Raw genomic sequence first — 20866 nt, 5'->3', positions numbered from 1 at the left:
TTAAAAAACATTAACATTTCATTTCATTTTGTTGGATATAGTAGCGACATTATTTCCGCATACGAATATTTTTGAAATAAAGTCAGTGGCAATTTATAATGGAAATTTTTAATTTTTAAATTGTTGAAGAAAACAATTGAGAAAAACAAAAAAGCGACAAAAATATTTTTCTATTGAATTAAAGATTATTATTTCTTTCTTTTTTTACCTTGGTTATACACCACTAGTCCAAATGACTATGTAGAACATAATTGGAATTAATGTACACTTACTGTCTGTCTCTAATTATAATTCGTAACATTTTTCTAGCTCTAGAACCTACTAAATTTATTACCGCATAATGTCATATATTCAAAAACCTTTGTACTAAAGTTTCGGCCCCTTGCACATCACTATCTCTCAAACTTCTTTATATAATATCCTAATAACTCTGACTATCACGATTTACGTATACCAGAAAAATAAAAATCTCACCATGTTGCGAAACATAAGTAATAAATTTTTTTCCATTAGTATTTCAAATCTTTTATTTATTTTTCTGATCCAGCAATCATAATATTCAAGTCGTATTTGTGTATTGTTTTCTTTATTCTTAATTTAAAAATTTTGCAAGTGGTTGAAGAATCGGTTTATCGGTTTTTTAATAATTTTTGATCGTGCTATATAATTACAAACATTCGGGAGCACTCGCGCCGCGATCGGTTAAGCTCGGTTTAGGATGAGTTAACTGCGAGCAAAAAGTGCCACATTGTCGCTTCTATGCTCACAGTGAGGTCGTGTCAATGTTTGTTCCATATCATCATTACTTATTTGTTTCGTTTGCAATTGTTAGTCTTGTTATTTATTTGTTGTTTGGTTGTTATATTATTGCTGATTGCTGAGTAGTGTATGACTAACAATAATATAACTAACCGAAAATTCCGACTTTCAGATGGGTGGATTTTAGGTTGAATTTCATATGGATTGATTTGTTTATTAGGTATATTAAAAATATAAAAAAAAAAAATATTATGAAAAAATACAACCGACTTCAAAATGTTAACGTACCCACGAAACTAAAAAGGGAAAGATAACATTATTATATTTTCTACTTATTGATCATTTTGAAGTCGCTGCCAAGCCCGTCTGATGTTGACTTAAGTCGTTACTGAAAAAAACACATGACAGACAAAAATAATGTCTGAGAAACAAAAATCTTTACGATAGGGTACACCTTGAATTAATAGATTGAATACACTGGCTTGGCAGAAAATATAATGATATTATTTTTCCTTTTTTAATTTCGTGGGTACGTTAATATTTTGAAGTCGGTTGTATATATTTTTTTAAATTATTATTTGTTTTTTCTCAATTAGGTCCTTCAACTATTTTAAAATCAAAAATCTCCATTTAAAATTGCCACTGACTTTATGAAAAAATATTCGTATGCGGAAATAATGTCGCTGCTATGTCCAACGTTTTCATGTATGTAGATTTACTTCTTCTCCATGGAGTATAATATATTCTTTGGTGCTGTGTTAATAAATATACACATTTATTTTATTTATAAGCCACAAAGGACACAAATATTAAAATTAAAAAATATGTACATAATTATCGACAAGTTATAATTTCATGTATCTTTCCCGTCTCTTCAATTCATAGACAATCTAGCATTACGAAATGTCAAATTCGCAACATTTTCGTTAATCTGTAGAAATAAAACTTGTTGTGATTTCGTTTTTAGTGAAATAAATGTGATATAATAGTTAATTACAAGCAGTTTTTATGTAATTCGCGGTGTGCGCGTTAAATGAAGTGATGTGTATATAAATGATTTAGTTTAAACGGACGGTTTGTGAGAAATAATTAAAAATAGTAATTGCTCCCCACTTAGCTATTATTTTTAATGAATGCGTGGATTTGGGTATCTTTCCGAACCTAATGAAACATGGCAAACTGTTACCACTTTTTAAATCAGGTGACAAAACTGATGTTAATAATTATAGACCAATTACAATACTGCCAACACTTAGTAAGGTTTTTGAAAAAATCATTTTAAATCAACTTTTAAGTCATTTTAATTTAAATAATTTATTTCACCCTGAACAGTATGGTTTTACTAAAGGTCGCAGTACAACTGATGCAGGTGCTAAACTTTTAAAACATATATATGATGCATGGGAAAATGCTAAGAATGCTATTGGTGTATTTTGTGATTTGTCCAAAGCATTCGATTGTGTTGACCATAACATTCTTTTACTTAAGTTAAGCCACTATGGCATAAAAAGTGTTGCACTTGATCTCATCGCCTCTTATCTTAGTGATAGAACACAAAAGGTATGCATAAATGATTCAAAGTCTCGCGGTTTTTCTAACACAATGGGCGTCCCACAGGGTTCAATTCTGGGTCCTTTTCTATTCCTAGTGTACATAAACGATTTACCACACCATGTTAGCGGCATCTGTGAGATAGTACTGTTTGCTGACGACACATCCCTAATTTTTAAGAGTGACAGAAGTAAAGATAATTCCGACGATGTAAACCGTGCCATATCGCATGTGTCGCATTGGTTCACTGTTAACAACTTACTTTTAAATGCAAAGAAAACTAAATGTATTGAGTTTTCATTACCAAATGTTATAAAATTAGATAAGTCTATAATGATCAATGGTGAAACACTAGAAATAGAGAATTCCACAGTTTTCCTGGGAGTGACCTTGGATTCTAAACTTCAGTGGGGTGCTCATATAGAAAAACTGTCAGGTAAACTCAGCTCAGCTGCTTTTGCAGTGAGAAAAATAAGACAGTTTACTGATGTTGATACAGCTAGACTTGTTTATTTTGCGTACTTTCACAGCGTAATGTCTTACGGTATTTTGTTGTGGGGCAAGGCTGCTGATATACATTCTATATTTGTACTTCAAAAAAGAGCAATTCGAGCAATATATCAACTAAAATCACGCGAGTCCCTTCGTCAAAAGTTTAAAGAAATAGGCATTTTAACAGTAGCCTGTCAGTATATATATAACAGTATAGTTTATGTAAGACAAAATATTAATTTGTACAAACGAAAAGGAGATCTAAACCCACGTCTTACTAGACACGGGCATAAGTTAGTTATTTCTGCATATCGTCTCCAAAGAGTTAAAAAATCTTTTGTGGGTTTGGGTGTACTCTTCTATAACAAGATCCCCAAGACTGTGATGGACTTGCCAATGCACAACTTTAAGCAATGTGTTAAAAAACATTTACTTAGTCGAGGTTACTACACTATTGATGAGTTCCTTAACGACAAAGGTGCTTGGAGGCCATTGGATCAGCTTCCACCTTCACACAGGAAATAAAACTATAAGAAATTGTAATTTAATTGTTATCAAATGTAAATTGTAATACTGTATGACTTTTTTCAAAAGAGCAACTGTTGAGTTTCTTGCCGGTATCTTCTCAGCAGAACCTGCCTTCCGAACCGGTGGTAGAATCTTTACAAATAGTCAACTGACGTGTCAAAAGTGCTTGTAAACTGAGCCTACTTGAAATAAATGAATTTTGAATTTTGAATTTTGAATTTAAATATGTGAATGTCGTGACGACGGATCTTTGTTTACCTTTTTTGCCATGTAAGGAAAAAAATACTATACCTACCTATATTTGATGATGTAATGACCTACAATCGTCTTTATTAACCACTAGCTGATGCCGCGCGGTTTTACCCGCGTGGTTCCCGTTTCCGTAGGAATACAGGAATAATATATAGCCTACAGCCTTCCTCGATAAATAGGCTATCTAACACAGAAAGAATTTTTCAAATCGGACCAGAGATTAGCGCGTTCAATCAAACAAACAAACAAACAAACGAACTCTTCAGCTTTATAATATTGGTATAGATGACGTAAAAAAGAGAGAATTTGACTTGTCTGTCTGCGGCATTGTAGCTTCTAAACGGAAGGAACGATTATGATCAGTTTTTGTTTATTTGAAAGCTAATCTCACTGATATGCAGATTCAATGGGCTAAACTAAAGATATTGACTTTATTCTACTGATAATATAAGCCAAATTATTGAATGGGTTAATAAAGTAGGTTAAAAAAATGTACCTAATCGATCGCAAAGTTTTACTTAAAAACTATGACGATTTCGCAACCAGTATACAAAATAAAACACTTAAGTTTTCTGAGCAATTAAAAAAAATATCCAATAAAAGTAAAAAAACAGACTACTTGACCGAGTAATATAAATGTATCCAATAGTGGACGTCTGTCAGTTAAGGTAATAAAGATGATACATTCCTTTCATTCTTCAATTGTTTTAACTTTGCGGCCCAAAGCGAACATAAAATTTTACGACCAATAACAAATAAATAGGTACCAAAGCAATATTGGTAAACTCGTAACATTTTATTATGATCGTAGAGATGTATACTCTCTGATACGAACTACTAACAATCATTATTCAGAATAATATCATACATATCTTACACAAACCGTTTGGTATTCATCAAAGGCATTATTATATGAAGAACTATGAACATTTCCGGACGAATCACGATTGATATCTCTTTGGCAATAAATTACTCGTCCAACTGAAATGCACGAGCTCATTTCGGATATCGTTCAGCGATATCTTATTTACGTAATGCCTTTGACTGCAAATTCCGTTCTCCATTTTAAAATGAGTGGGTGAATCGATTGGAACTATCGGTTAGGACATATTTTACTTTTTCAAAGTGTACGAAATAGTAGTCTGAGACGGGTATGACGTCGCTCGTTCTCGTGTTAGCTCGTGAAGACGCTAGAGTAGAGTAGAGCTAGTAAAGAGTAAGGAGTTAGAGAGGGGTAGCAATCGGTTGGCAGGAATATAAGGCTTGCAATATAAGACGCTCGTAGTACGGTCGACTTTAGTATTCTAGTAGTAGCGAGTCGTCCACATTTCTTGTTGTGTAATTCTTTATAGGTTACTTGGGACAGGCAGGGAGAGTGACTTGAGTGGAAAAGGATAGTATCAGTTAACTGTAAAGGACGGCCTTAACCCTTCATACAACGATCACAAGTTCGTGACTCCACTCAAGATCATTCTTCGCCATTTCTCTGCCATTCAAGGGTCTTATTTGAGGTTGTCCTGACAAATATTGTGAATCATTCGAAAATATATATGATTAAATTTTCATTCTTTGAAAATGTAGACAAAATACGGACTATAATTAAGTTTGATATATAAAATATCGCAACAAGACAAGCACTTTTGCATACAGAGCGCTGATACATAAAACAAGAATAGGGTATTCAATTTCTTTAACGATCTTCATTTTTGCGGGGTCGCCATGAATCTTGATGATAAACGCTTTAATGGTAATAACAACTCGATGGAGAATGTTATGGTCATATGCGAACTATTTCCAGGCCGTGGAAAGCGTTTCCAAATATAAAGGCTTTTGTCCTCTTGAAATATGTACTGTGTATTATAATACTGCAATATAATATAGCAATATAATACTATGTATTATAGTGCTTTTAAAGTGATGATTTAGGTCGTTCGTTTCAAAAATCTTTCCAAGGTTTATTCCGCCGGCTTTTAACCTTAAATGAAATTACATGAAATAAAATGATAGTTTGATTTTAGTATTGTTGTAGGTATACCTTAATTATTAACTAAGATTATACAAAAACAACATAAAATAATATAGATACAGAAACCGTTATATACTTGTAGGTATAGGTACGTAGGCTTTCTACGTTTGTTCACTGTAATTGGCTACAACTATTTCTTTGGTCCACTAGTTGGCCTGTTGTTTGATAAAGGATAATGAGTTCCTGGAACCGAGACCCTATTGTTTTGGATATATAATTTTTTTATAAAACAAATATAAACGATTTCATACTAGCGGACATCCACGACTTCGCGTGGAATTCAGTTTTTCATAAATCCCGCCGGAATCATGAATTTTTGCGGGATGAAAATTAGCCTATGTGTTAATCCAGAGTAAAATCTATTTCCATTTCATTTCAGCCAAATCGCTGCAGTAGCGGTAGCGCAAAGGAGAAACAAACATACAAACTTACACGTGATATGATGTGCAGCATATTAAAATTGGGCTCCAGTTGCGCGCGAACCGCGCTAGCGAACGCAAGTTGCCAAGTCAAGTATTGCGCCAACGTGTATTTTTTTATAAATCTACCCGCTATTTATTTTTTTTTACAATGGAGGAAGATGGTTTGAGTGACTCAGAATCGACGGAAAAAATAGGGTGTAAGAGGCCGAGGGAGTCAGATGGTAGTGATGACGGATTCACAACGGTGACAAGACGAAAGTCGAAGAGAGGCGAGCGAGAAAATCACGGGCGAGATAATGTATGCGAGGAGGGAAGGAGTGCTGAGGAAAAATATACTGAAGTTAGTTTGTTTGGAACACATACACTCCCGAAACAGATGGCCTTTGCAAGATTTTTGAGAGACGAAAATATTGGAAATGTCATGAAAATTAAATATAAAAGCCCATACAAATTAATAATACGATTTAGCGAAAAACATAATGCCCAAAAATTGGTTAATTTGAAAAAATTAGAAGAATTGAACATAAGGGCTCAATTCACAACTGACAGCTTATTATCCTACGGTATTATCAAAGGTGTTGATCTGGATACTAACGAAAAAGAGCTATTGGAGAGTCTAAGTTGTGATTACGACATAATTTCTGCTAAAAGGTTGCGACGTGTGAATAATGAGGGTAAATGGGTTGAAAGCGAATCGGTGAGACTATGTTTTAATAACCCTACTGCGCCTTTATACATAAACGCGTATGGATGTAGATTCGATGTTGAACGATACGAGTTTCCTGTGACACAATGTTCTGGGTGCTGGAAATTTAATCACGTTAGGAAATTTTGTAATTTAAATAAAAGCATATGTCCAAAATGTACTGAATATCATGATAACTGTGAAATAAAGGAATTCAAATGTGTAAATTGCAAAGGTCCCCATATGGCTCTTGATAAGAGCTGCCCTTTTTTTATTAAAGAAAAAGAAATTAGACAAATAATGAGTCAAAGAAATGTTACATATAAGGTGGGTCTTGAGTTATTTCTTAAAAATAAAAAAGAAGATGAAAAATATCACGACATAAATGACGCAATAAACATAGAAATAGATACAGACTTTATAAAGGAAGTTCCAACGAATGTGAATAGAACTTACAGCAGTGTACTCAAAACCAAGGCGGAAATACATAAAAATGAAAAAAGACCTTTAGTTGAGAATAAAGTTAATAAGAGTAAAAATAAGGACAAAACAGAAAATAAGTATAAAAAAACCAAGGTTAATTCAAATAATTATAATAGTGAAAATCAGAACTTCGAAATGGATTGCGACCGAAGCGAAGACAGCGATCAGGATACGACAGATCCTACAGAAAAAGCAGAAAAAAGAAGAAAAAGAAAGTTTGACGTGTGGAAACTACTTCAACGAATTAAGGAAATTATTGTCTGTGAAGAAAACGTTGGTGACAAAGTTTTGTTAGTGGTAAAAGCTGTTTTTGAAGAATGTAAGTTGTTTTTAGTTGATTTTTTGAAAGAAGGAAAGTTATATGACATTCTTACAAATATAATATTTAATGGATAAAGCATTCAATTTAAACATAATTCAATGGAACGCACAAAGTTTGAAACCTAAATTGTTAATGTTGGATAACTTGTTACATCAAGAAAAAGTTCATTTAGCCGTTATCTCTGAAACATGGTTGGATGCAGATTATGATCTGCGTATTAGTGGTTATGATATATATCGAAAAGATCGTCACTTAAAATATTTGGTAATAAAAGAACTTTTGGAAAAATATAAGGGATTTTCACATATATATACTGATGCATCTAAAGATGGAAAAGGATTAGGCGCAGCCTTTATTCATTTAGAGCAAAGTAACTCGGCTATGTTCAAAACTGACCGCCAAATTTCTATTATGACCATGGAACTCGTTGCAATTTTAGAAGCTCTTGAATATATTAGGAATTTAAATAAGCAAAATGTTGTTATTATTACAGATAGCAAAAGCGCCTTGCAGCATTTAGCTCTGTGCGCCTCTGGTTATAGCAGAGGTATGCCAGTAGCTTACAAAATTCTAAAATATATATATGACTCACGTCATATTAGTCTGAAGTTGCAATGGGTTCCATCTCATATATGTATAAGAGGAAACGAGGAGGCTGACAGACGCGCAAAATCAGCAATAATGGAAGGCACAGAGTCGTGTATATTACCGTTCTATACAGAAATATTGAATAAATTCAAAATTATATGTTATAATAAATTTAGAGAATATTTTGATTTAAGAAGTAAAGAAAAAGAAGGAATTTGGTATAGAACTATACAATATCAGCCTCCTCGGTTCCCCTGGTTTGGCGGTATTAAATTAAGCAGAAAATACATAGTGTTAGCTCATAGGCTGCGTTCTGGACATTATCCGTCTAAGAAGTTCGCATTTTTAATGAAAAAGGTTCCTTCCGCCATATGTGAAGTTTGTGATACGATAGATGATGTCCAGCACATAATAATGGAATGTGGCAAGTATAACGCAGAAAGAGAAGAATTTATTCAGAAATATCGAGTTAGTAAGTTCGATGTTGGAGCCCTGGTGAGCTTTCTTTGTCAACCAACATCAGAAGGTTTCAAATCTTTTATTGAGATATTTCTGAATAAATAATCTTTTGAATACTCCAACTCATAGTTATAATTAAGATAAATTTTAATTTTAATTAAGATTAGAAAAATTAGTTTGTTTTTTTTATATAATATGTAATATCAACGGAAGATTCTTGTAATTAATTTAAGTAGCTTTGTTTTTATCATGTTATTGTCATTGTTAATTAGGGTACGATGGGACTGACATGTTATTTATAATAAAAGTCCCTTAAAACTTATAGATTAAAAAAAAAAAAAAAAAAAAATTGGGCTCTTGGTTGTGCCTATGCACCTCAGAGAACATGTTAAGCCATCGATCATTAACTCTCAAAACCTCTCGTCTATATGAAATAGGAGTCAAGTGGATAGTAGATATAAAAGTAAGGAAATGCTACGGTATATCTAGGTACATATAAAAATTAAAAAAAAAATCATACGCGTCTAATTGAGAACTTTCTTTTTTTGAAGTCAGTAAACAAAGCCAACCCGGCTTTTACACCATTTGTGTCAATAGAACGGCTGAACATATTTGGATAAAAATTGACACATCTAAGTGGAATACAGTCTGAAATAGTACAGTTTGCAACAAAGACGAACCTTAAAGACCTACAAACTTCTCAAAACAAAATAATCAAAATGACTACATAACTCCTACATCCAAATTGTACAAAAATACAGACATCATGAATATCAAACAATTACATGCCTACTATACTTGTATATTAATAAGAAAAATTCTTAATAAAACAATTCACACACATATTACTTTCACAAAAGTACATCAGGTACAGAGTCGAATCAGCCGTAGAAAGGATCACATTTTGTTACCGCATCAATATATAAAATTTGAAGGCGTGCAAATTTATAATAAATTACCTGTGGATGTGACGAATGCCAAATTGTTAAACACATTTAAAACTAAATTAAGAAAATATAAACAGTGGTATTACCACTAACACTTACACTGTGGTAACGATTTCGCACCGAACATCGTACATTTCTGTAGGTAGAACGAAAAAAATTGTTTGTTTCCAGATGATTGTAAAATAGTTAATAAGATTTATTTATAGTTGTTTCTCTGTAAGTGAATGTAAATACTTTAAGAGAAATAAAGATTCTTTGACCACAAATAGCAAAAAGCTACTTTTTATTCCAATATTTCTACGGAAAGAGGATCTACAAGGGTGAAACCGCCGAGAACAGCTAGCTTTATACATATAAAGATCAGTAAATGTTGTACTGTTTGCATTACGATTGACACAGGTTGAATGGTTTCTTCGGGTTGAATAAAGAAAAACCTCATTGCTTTTGAGTTTTGTTAGGAAAACGTTATGTTTGCTGAGGAAAAAAAACATAAACAGGAGTTCAAAGGCACCTAAAAGGATTCCAATGTAAATAGTGTCGAATCAACACGACGAATTTATCTAAAAAGAAATCTTTACGGCGTACACTGCAAACATTTCGTCCCCTGAACGAAAGACTATAGCGGGTGAAATGATTCACTGGGTTAGAAAATGTCACTTGATTTTTGTATTTTACACATCGCTGCCTGCTTGAATAGGTAGGGGGATGTCTTTGCTCAATTGTGTAAGCGAGTTCTAAACATTTACATGAAGTTCTTGTTAACTCTTTTACTACATACTTTCATTATTGGATACTTCGGAAATTTTAAAATCGTAAAATGAGTATTAGACATTTTAGGTTCGACATCTACATGTGGAAATCTACATATATTTACTAGATAAAAATGTCTATTTTAATACTTTAAAGCTTTAAAGTTCGTTTGTTTGTGCGCGCTTATTTCAAGAAGAAATGGTAGGAATGGTTTTAATTGAAAAATTTGTTCATTATTCAGGCTATAAGCGATACGCAAGTGAAACCAGCATATATATGGTAGTGAATAAAACTCGTGTTTTTTTTTAATGTACCTATAAATGTCCACTTTATACCACGACAAAACTGGATAAGTCATACTTAAGTTAAAAGAAACTACTGATAAATTTAAGTATTCCCAATTCTATATAAATTTGAGATGAACATTGATTATCATTATTATCTTGATGCCAGGAATTATTAAACATACAATATAGTGGGTGCGACCAAATCTCTGCCTTGACCATTTTTGTACTTACTCATTTCTGGATTTTTATCTGAATTATTTTCTCGTCTCGTCATTTAGACTCCTATTGACCAGGTTATAGGTTCTTAAACATTACTATTTATTACTCTTTTCTAACTCTATTTTTATAAGTTTGTGACAATGTGGCGACAGTCATTGAATTTGGGTAGTTGGTTTTTCTGCATCTACGGCCGTGGGTTTGATTCCCATAAGTGGCAACGGGTGTTTTCCAGTGTATGTATTACACGATTATTAATATGTGGTATATAAATGTATATGATAAAATCAGTAATCTTAATATCCATAACACACGCTATAAATACGCTTACTTTGGTGCTAGATAGTGATGTGTGTATTTTTTATGAATATTTATTTATTAATTTTAAAAATTATTAAAAATGTCGCAGATAATTTTTGGATAATTAATTATTAATTGTTGTAACATTTTAAAAATACTTTTCAAACAAACGTAGAATCAATTCAACAAAAATATCTAAAAAGGGATCTTTACATCGCAAAGCAAACATGTGACCCTCGAAAGCCATAATAGCGGGTAAAGTAATTCACTGAGCTAGAAAATGTTACTTGATTTTCGAATTTTCCGGCTCCATGCCTGCTCGAATATGAAGGCAGAATTGCTCCACTTTATGTGAGACTAAACAAATTGTATTAATTAATTTGATAAATCTACATTTAGTATACTAATATAGTTTTTTCAAAAAACCTTTTGTGTGGTTTTAGGAAATTACGACGCAAATGAAACTATGGGCGCTGCCATAATGAACTTGGTTGCTGCAACGAGCGCCTTTCATTTACCGGCCGATTGAAATGCGACATGCATTTTGATGGACGACAAATTTTGATTCGATGTAAAAAAGTTTTACTGTATAAAGTTATTCAAACTGTTAAGTCATTAAAGCACTATATTATGTCAATATACTAGGCTACTTAAAAGTAAAAAATCTTACAAAAGATTTTTGACTTTCAAAAAGCAAAAAGTATCTGTTTACGCTCATACAACACAATACTTACCGAAATACATAACCCCCTTTGTCGATCGGGTAAAAGGTAAAACACTAAGGTAAAACAATATAGGTATACACTTAACAACATAGCAGTGAGAGTATTTGTCTCCTTTTATTGTCGTATCTTAGCGCACAACAACAGCGACAGATTGCCGGCGGAGCGTCTGTCGCGACTACATTATAAACTATATTTCCCCAAGGCGACTTGAAACGGCTGGCGCAAGAAACGCCACTGACATGACATACCTACCTATTTGAAATAGGCTACTCGCCTGCTGTACAAAACTAAGAAGATTTTTTGCATAGAGGCAGCTTAGATGCCAAGAAACTCTAATAACATTTTTATTTGTTAAAATAATCTCGTAATTGTAATTTATTTTAAAAAACAAAATTGTATTTTTATCACGTCACCGCAAACGCCAATCATAAACTGTAACGTCATTCATGTCTACAAGGCATCGGTTTGTGATTGGCGCTTGCGGTGACGTGATATAATCACATAATTTAAACGCCAATCACGCTGTTATCTCTATGAATGACGTCACTGGCTAATGTGTTGTTTCGGCGGCAAGAATTTTACGTAGATATTTTTTTATTTATATTAAATTTTTAACTGGTTATTATTGACGGGACAAAATAAAATATAGCTTATAATACTTCCATAATTCAGTTTTAAAACAGTTTACAAAAGAGGCAAGTAGCCTATTAAATGTAAAAAATATTTATATCTTAGGCAACTCTTACTATGAGAGTATAATAAATAATTTTATCAGTTTCCAGACCCCTAGCTTCGCGGCAACCGTTTGCGAGACACTATTATAGTTTGTATATCACGATATTTGTATATTACTTGCACGATTATAATAAATATCTGCTCACCCCTTGAACCTCCTTGTGTCATGTACATCCTTATTAAAATACCAAATTGTCAAAATCAGATACACTCTGCCCAATCAACAAGGCATCCAAGTAATGTGACCGCTGCTGGCAAATAAGCTGGAGATGAGATAGAAGACCTAAATTGAAGTGAAGTTTTCTCATTAATTTAATTATGTCGATCCAAACGGCGCCCGGACCCGTGTCACAAGTTACTTCATTACTTACGCAACTTGCAAAAAGTAATCCTGTCGAATTACGTTTTATAAGATACGTTTACGCAAATTATTTTGGCGTTCTCGCTTTTACCTTTTTTTATTTGATTTTGTTTTGATGTGGTAACTTCATAAGGGTAAACGTAATACATTAAAGCGCCATTTTGTCTGGCTTGCGCTCGCAATTAAACAACTTAGATTAGTTTAAGTTATCACTGCTGTCGAGCGGTATGAGACGCATGTTTTTTTTATTTATTACATTAGTTAATAAAAAAATCTGGAATCTAATGATTGGAAATATAATCATCATCACGCATGCATTCAGTTGGCGTAAAGCTCTTTTTTTAAACAAATCCAATCCTGAATTTTTGCATTCAATCGATGCTAGCCACCATTAAGAGGGCAGATCCTTCCTCGATTTACAGACACTCTATTGGTATATAAGATTATACGGTATCTACTGTACGGTATTAACTGTTTTATTATATGTAAACTAGCGGACCGCCCGCGACTTCGTTACGTAAAATTCAGTTTATCAGAAATTTCGCGGAAATCATGCACTTTTCCGGGATAAAAACCTCTTTTAAAAGATCCAAACTGGCTGAAAGTGAAAAATTTTTTTTTTACTATTTCTTTTTATACTGATCGAATGCCAGCGATCTTTCTTTCACTCCACAATGTTTAATAATTTTGTACTGTTTTATGAGTAGGTATGTACCTATAAATTAATTGAATAATGTGAGATGATAGCCCAGTGGATATAACATTTGCCTTCGAGATTTGAATCCGGTCTGGGGCATGCACCTCCAACTTTTCAGTTGTGTGCATTTTAAGAAATTAAATATCACATATCTTAAACGGTGTAGGAAAACATCGTGAGGAAACCTGCATACTTGAGCATTTTCTTAATTCTCTAGGTGTGTAAAGTCTGCCAATCCGCATTAGGTCAGCGTGGTGAACTAAGGCCTAAACCCTCTCGTCCTGAGAGGAGACTCGTGCTCAACAGTGAGCAAAATATGGTTTGTTAATGATGATGATAAATTAATATTTTTCTGGCAAACGGCAGTATTTCCGGATATTATCATACATTCTTGTTTCAATACAATGTCAATAGCGAATAGCTGAGTTACTGGAGGTTTACACTTTCGTTGAAATCGTAAGCTCCAGCTGGCATGGAAGCCAACCGAGATATGCACACACAGGAATTTCAGAGATTAGTTGGTAAGCAAAACAGAATTCACGCTCTATGGCTTTTACTAGTTCCCATTTTAGTATTACGTTTAGTATAAAGCACTGCTAACTGTACTCAAATATTTTCGTAATACCCCTAAAGGGTTTTTATTATATTAAAGTAGAAATAATTTGCTAGAGACTAACATTTTTTTATTAAAAGCGAAAAATTACCTAATCCTTTCAGCACTTTTAATATGTATGTTTGAAATAGAAAGATACGATATATAATATACTTATAACTTTGAAATAGACAGCCCGGTTGAGAAACATTAGTTTATTTATTTACTTGCTTCATAAACCAGAAGCTCTATATAATAATATATATATATATATATATATATAAACTAACTATAAGCAGGTCAAGTAGAAAAGCGAAAGTTCATATAGTTACCTGGTTACACATACTTACAATACATATGAGAAAATATTAAATTAAAAGTAACTTTTTTATAAAAAAGACTTTATTCATATGCCCTTATTGATAAAACCGACTTCAAAAGTAAACTAAAAAGCGAAAAATATCATCCTACGTGCTTCTTAATAACTTCTGATCATTTTGCGCCAACACCATGATGCATTCTAACTTAAGCCGTCCAAATCATAAAGTTTTACGATTTGCAGACAGTTTTTTCCCGTGGTTCTTTCCGAAACGGCTTTATCCTAACCTAACCTAACTTTAGATTTGACAAAATTATAATTATAATGAACAACAATTTCCAACAAACAAAAAATTAACAGAATCGGTTCATAAACGACGAAAGCGCCACAGTATGGGCAATTTTATTCGTTTATTTCAGTTATTTTCATTTTTTATTTAAATTTTTACGGCCTCCGTGGACTTCACAAAACGGAGGTCCTGGGTTCGATCCCAGGCTAGACCGATTGAGGTATTCTTAATTGGTCCAGGTCTGGCTAGTGGGAGGCTTTGGCGTACCGCCAAGTGATTTAGCGTTCCGGTACGATGTCGTGTAGAAACCGAAAGGGATGAAACCGAAATTATTTTCATCCTTCTCATAACAAGTTAGCCCGCTTCCATCTTAGATTGCATCATCACTTACCATCAGGTGAGATTGTAGTCAAGGACTAACTTGTAATGTATAAAAAAAAAGAAACACAAAAAAAACATACCTGTCGTGTTGAGAACCTTTTTTTTAAGTCGGTTAACAATACATAAACTAATTATCATTAAAATATTATGAAGAAGTATAATTAAGGTTGTTCGTTTCACGGTAAACATACCTTTAATTACAGACGTGTTACCTTACAGTAAACTTCCTCGTAGTCTGGGATAACGCCAACTTGACTCCGTTGGCGCATCGCTATCAAGCAACCCCATTTATATTCACAAACATCGTAGATCTGTTGGAGGGAAGAGTGGCGTAAATATACGGCAATACAGAATTAGGTTTTCCTGTTACTTTATAGTAAAAACGTTTTAGAGCCTGCCAATTCTATTTCTTAAAATCAGAGACATTCAGAACGATCTTGAGATCTGTCTTCCTGATTGATTCCTGATCTTTTTTAGTCTGACTATTCAGACATAGCCACATTATTGCATCATCACCAAAGATTCAAACGAACGTCGAGAAGCTTTCAAGATTTGACCCACGTGGCACTTTCGTGCTCAAACGTGATCTTATAAAGTAAAAACTACATGTACATAGATTACCAACATGATAGTCTTTAAGCCTTTTGTAATTAAGGCTTCATAATATTATTAGAACTAGGCAAGTAATAAAACAAAGTCTTCCAAATTATAATCTTTTTAACATAAAAATGGAACTGACTTTAAAGACGTATTATTTCAGTTAGTTTTATTTTAACACAATATTTCGAAACCGATTTTCATGAAAATAAAATGGAAGCAATCAGGAAGTCTTTCTCAAACTAAAAAAGAATTTTCAAATTGGTTAATAAATGACGAAGTTATGAATTAACAAACATAAAAAACTCCTCTTTTTTTTAATTCGGTTGATAAGAGGGAGAAATAGGGATTGTGAAAAGAAGTAACATTATTTTGATATGTAATTGTGGTCAAGCGATATTTTATTACAATTTAAAACACATGTAAACCACTTGCTAAGCCGGTTACTCTGTTTTAACCTGAACATATATTAAGCAATATTTTAGGCTGCCAGTTATACCCTGAACATATTTTAGGCTTCTTATATGAAAACTGGTCGAGTAATAAAATTAGACTTTAAAATTAAAGCAACATTCCGGAGGTGTTTTTGTGTCGCCGAGGTGCGACCGCTGTGTTCATAACTTATGCCGAATATTTATCTTGGGAGGTGCCGCCTGTCAACGACGCTTGTATTTATTGCATGCCTTTGCTTATTTTAAATGCTTTATTTTCGTGTAAAACGCTTGTATGAAGTATTTAGTACAACGGTGAAGAAAATCGGAATTTTAACACCAACTCTAATAATTTATTGTAGTTTCTTACATTCATACACCACGACCGGGTAAAGAATTTTTAGGTTTTAGTCAAAATTTAAATTTTGCCGTGTACAATAAATAACTTTTTCTACGCAAAACATTGTATAATGTCGCGAGATGACCGGAGAAAATTTTGAAATCTGCTTCACTTAATGCTTTACTTCACTTAATTTATAACAATAAAAATAAAGCATTAAGTGAAGCAGTTTTCAATTTTTTTTTCTTATTAACTCCCGACATAACAAAGAGTTTTTTCAAGATAATTAACTGTGCATCTTATTGTAGCATCGTAGCTTATAAATTAATGGACAAATTAAGATGTAGTATTTTTTGTTAGTTGAAAGGGGAAGGCTAAGGAGAACATCCAGGACCAAATCAAGGATATTCCCCATAAGGGCCAGGTCAACAGTTCCCTAACAAGACGAACTTGTATGAAAAGATTGATAAGACTGGAAAAAGAAAAAAGTAAAGGAGATATGCAACGATCGTAGCAAATGGAAAGACATGTTCTCTGCCTCTGACATGTAGGTACGAATTTTTTGTTTGAAATCTGACGTATTCAAGTTATTAAATCTAAGCGTTGAAGATCTGGCTGGTCTATTCACTAATTTGATCTGAATAACAACCTTTTAAAATTAACATTAAATCAACTGAGAAATGTCATACACGAAGGGTCAATCTTGTAAATGACAACTAACATATTAATAAATGTTAGGGAATTATCCTGCTGATAAGTCTATTTGTAGATATTTGCGTTTTACTATGCACATTAAAAGAAAAAAAATACGTAAAAGTTGGTAATCAGACACAAAAAAATAATAGTAAATTGTTATACAAGGGGCTAAAAAGACCCGTTATATACGAGGTATTTTTAGGATAAATAGAAACCGAGTTTATAATGGGTTTAGCCCCACGTGTTACACTCTGCTTTCCACTACGATTGCGAGAAAATAAAATAGTTTAGTACAATATTCAATGATTTATTTTGATTGAAAATTAAATGTACAAAGTGTACAATTTTGGATATTAAGGGAGATGCTTTTACCCGGTAACTTAATTTCCGACTACTGTGGAGATGAGTATGTGAGGTAAACGTGGGAGATAATAGTTTAAAAACTCCTTTCGTAAGTGAATATTAATAATATAAAAATTAAATAAAAAAATTAACGCATTCCACAGACAAGAACGCTTCATTTCATTCCAATTTAATTTTTTTTATTTATTTTTCAAAACAATCAGGGCCTTACCTATAATGATTCTATTTTCGAATAAAACCTCCTCCGTTTTATAATTATAGTAGGCTAGTACTTGGCTAGTACTCGTAACAGACAAGAATTAAAAAAACCAAAATTTCTTTAGCCCCTAGAGGCTGAAATGCTTGTTTAGCCCCGCTGTGGAGTGGTAATATGACAGTGTTTTTGAGCAAGAGTAGTGAAAAGTCAATTATATATCATCTTTCTTACATCCAGGGTTAAAAACAAACGAAAACTTATTATATAAAAGACAGATAAAATACTGCGGCGGGTGCATTTGAAACTCGCTTCATTAGTTCTCGGAGGAAATATTGATTCTGTCTAGAAAACATTAATATCCGACAATGCATCCTGACGTTAAATACATATTGCTTGCACTAATACAACAATAGCAAAATATAGCAAACGGTATTTCAAATATAGCAAAAGAAATTACTTTTAGAATATTTATAATTTTTTTTTTTAATTATCTGCCGGCTCATGACTATCTTCCACTTCTGATCAACGGAGAATCACAGACATATCTTTATGACGTATATGGGTAGGTATTTTGGCATTTTTTAAAGACAATAACTTGCCTTGGATATGCGAAAAACATCTATCCAATCCCCAAAATATTCAAATGTATATAACGTGGCGGGATTCCAAGAAATTAAGCTTATTTGAACCAAGTTTTTATACATAAATAAACAACCCTTTTACCCTATAAATAAATGAAATAAAAGTCGGTTTTTTTTCTGATTGAGTAAGCGTATACTCCTAAATAGGAACTAGGAGTGAATACCATGGTATTAAAAACTTTCATTAGTACTTATTTCTACTTATAATCTTATGCTATTTTGACGGCCTCCGTAACGCAGTGGTATGCGTTCTGGGTCCGATCCCCGGCTGGGCGGATTGAGATTTGCTTAATTATTCCAGATCTGGCTGGCGGGAGTCTTAGGCCCTGGTTAGTTACCACCCTACCGACAAAGACGTACCGCCAAGCGATTTAGCGTTCCGGTACGATGTCGTGTAGAAAATGAAAGGGGTGTGGATTTTCATCCTACTCCTAACAAGTTAGCCCACTTCCATATTAAAATGCATCATCACTTACCATCAGATGAGATTGTAGTCAAGGCAAAGTCAACTTGTAACAAATAATAAAATAAATAGAAGAACTAACTTAGGATATAGGTACTATTGACACCCCTTGTTGTTGCACAACGTCCTAAAAATGGCTATCCAGCCTAGAATGCTATCAACAGAAATTCACTCAACAACAATAGTTACTTGTTGCCTGAGTATTTGGTGGTAACTTCACCCTATAAATTAAAGTCATCGGCGTAGGAAATCCTATATTAATTGATCTTGGCAGAATGATTGATTGCTCTTCTTCTGCCATCACTCGTGGCCGGTCGACGTCTTCACTTTATCTCAGGGTATTAAGACAAGACAGTTATGGATTTCCGGCTACGTATGCGGGCTTATGTGAATTTCAACGTTCATGTACCCGCTGTATTCGTACACATTGGTTAATTTTCTTATTATTTTTAAAGATTTATAGGATATATAGAAAAAAATCCTCAAAAGTTTTAGCAGACTCAGAAAAGATTACAAAAGTAAGAAAACTAATGTCGAACAAAGGTATACAACATTTGTCAGGACAACTTAATTAACAAATCAAACTGTAACCAAAATAAGACCCAAGAATGGCAGAGAAAGACCTTGAGTGAAGTCACACACTTGCGTAACTCTCCTTTTCCACTCAAGTCACTCTCCCCGCCTTTCCCAAGTAACCCATAAAGAATTACACAACAAGAGATGTGGACGGCTCGAACGTCACGAGCACACTGAAGCCGTCCGTACTGCAAGTCGTTGCAACACGGTGATAACAATCTGAAGAATCATGTAACCCAGAACACAAAACAGGTTAACAAATAAAAAAGTCAAAATCAAAATTCTTTTTTTTCAAGTCACAAGCACTTTTGAAACGTCAACTTTGACTATTTGTAAACTACTAAGCGGTTCAGAAGGCAGGTTCTGCTAAGAAGTTCCGACAATAAACTCTACAGTTGCTCTTTTAAAATATTTTTACTGTCATATCTACTCCTAACACCACTAAATTTTAACTAAACGAAGAAGAAGGGGAATATTGTTCATATTAAAAAAAACTCATAATTAAACGAGCAATATTCAATAACAAAATTAAAAGCCTGTGTTTTGTCGTAGAAAAACCGTTGAATAGAAATTGCTTTCCATTTAATATTTGTCAATATTGGGAAATTAATAATTTTCATAATTTGCTTAATTCGTTTGGTTAATGATGGATAATTAATTAATAAATCCGGGATGATCTAATTAATTAAATTACTTCAAATACTTAGCTTTTATTTAATATAGTAGATAATAGTAGGCCTTTTTATAATATCGTACGGAGAAGCTCATTTTTCTACCACCGGGTAAGTATAGGGTCAACTTGTCTTTCAACCCTTAAGCTTACACCCGGGTAATAAGTACCGGGCTCTGCTGGTTTTTCTGTATTGCACGCAATGGCACCCACACTTAGAATCGATAGAGTAACAAGATATTTGTTTCGGTAAGGTTCTGCTACTAAGACATCTTTTACAAGCATAACTCAAAAAGCGCACCATCTTAGACTTGGCCTCTTCGACCATTAATAACGGGACCTGCCTCGCTAACCGTTAGTTACCCCTCTGGCAAAGATCAAAAATCAATGATCTAACGCCTTTATAAAAACTGTTGCTATATAATCGATGTTACATTGTTGTAATCGTTTTCGTCGTGTAAAGAGCTCCCTAAAAATGGCAGTTTGTGTAGTTGAATGGCATAAAAACGGCCAAAAACTTATAGTTTAGTGAATGATAGAGTTTCATGTGTAAGTATTTCTACCTTAATTTTATCAAATTTGTAATAAAAACAATTTCTAAAGAGAATCGATTCTTTTGACGGAACAGCAAAAAAACGATCAAGTAGTCGAATATTCTATGTATATATTATGTGGACAGTCTAAGCGATGTTTTGTTATTCTGTGTAAAAATAACGTCTGTGTGTAT

The 20866-nt window shown here is 33.3% G+C and overlaps 1 protein-coding gene across 1 annotated transcript; it reads left to right on the top strand.

Annotated features, from left to right (window-relative positions):
- Positions 1-6110: 6110 nt before the first annotated feature.
- Positions 6111-8201, top strand: LOC128198241 (uncharacterized). Its single transcript, XM_052882524.1, has one exon. It carries the CDS (start codon positions 6179-6181, stop codon positions 7592-7594), a length of 1416 nt encoding a protein of 471 aa, XP_052738484.1. The 5' UTR covers positions 6111-6178; the 3' UTR covers positions 7595-8201.
- Positions 8202-20866: the final 12665 nt, after the last annotated feature.

Source organism: Bicyclus anynana, chromosome 7 (assembly GCF_947172395.1).
Source record: "Bicyclus anynana chromosome 7, ilBicAnyn1.1, whole genome shotgun sequence".
Lineage (NCBI taxonomy): Eukaryota > Metazoa > Arthropoda > Insecta > Lepidoptera > Nymphalidae > Bicyclus > Bicyclus anynana.
The sequence above is the reverse complement of the archived record's forward strand: the minus strand, read 5'-3'. Positions and strand labels throughout refer to the sequence as shown.

Bases quoted from the DNA above. Each gene is read 5' to 3' on its own strand.
- LOC128198241 (XM_052882524.1), top strand. From the start codon at position 6,179: ATGGAGGAAGATGGTTTGAGTGACTCAGAATCGACGGAAAAAATAGGG.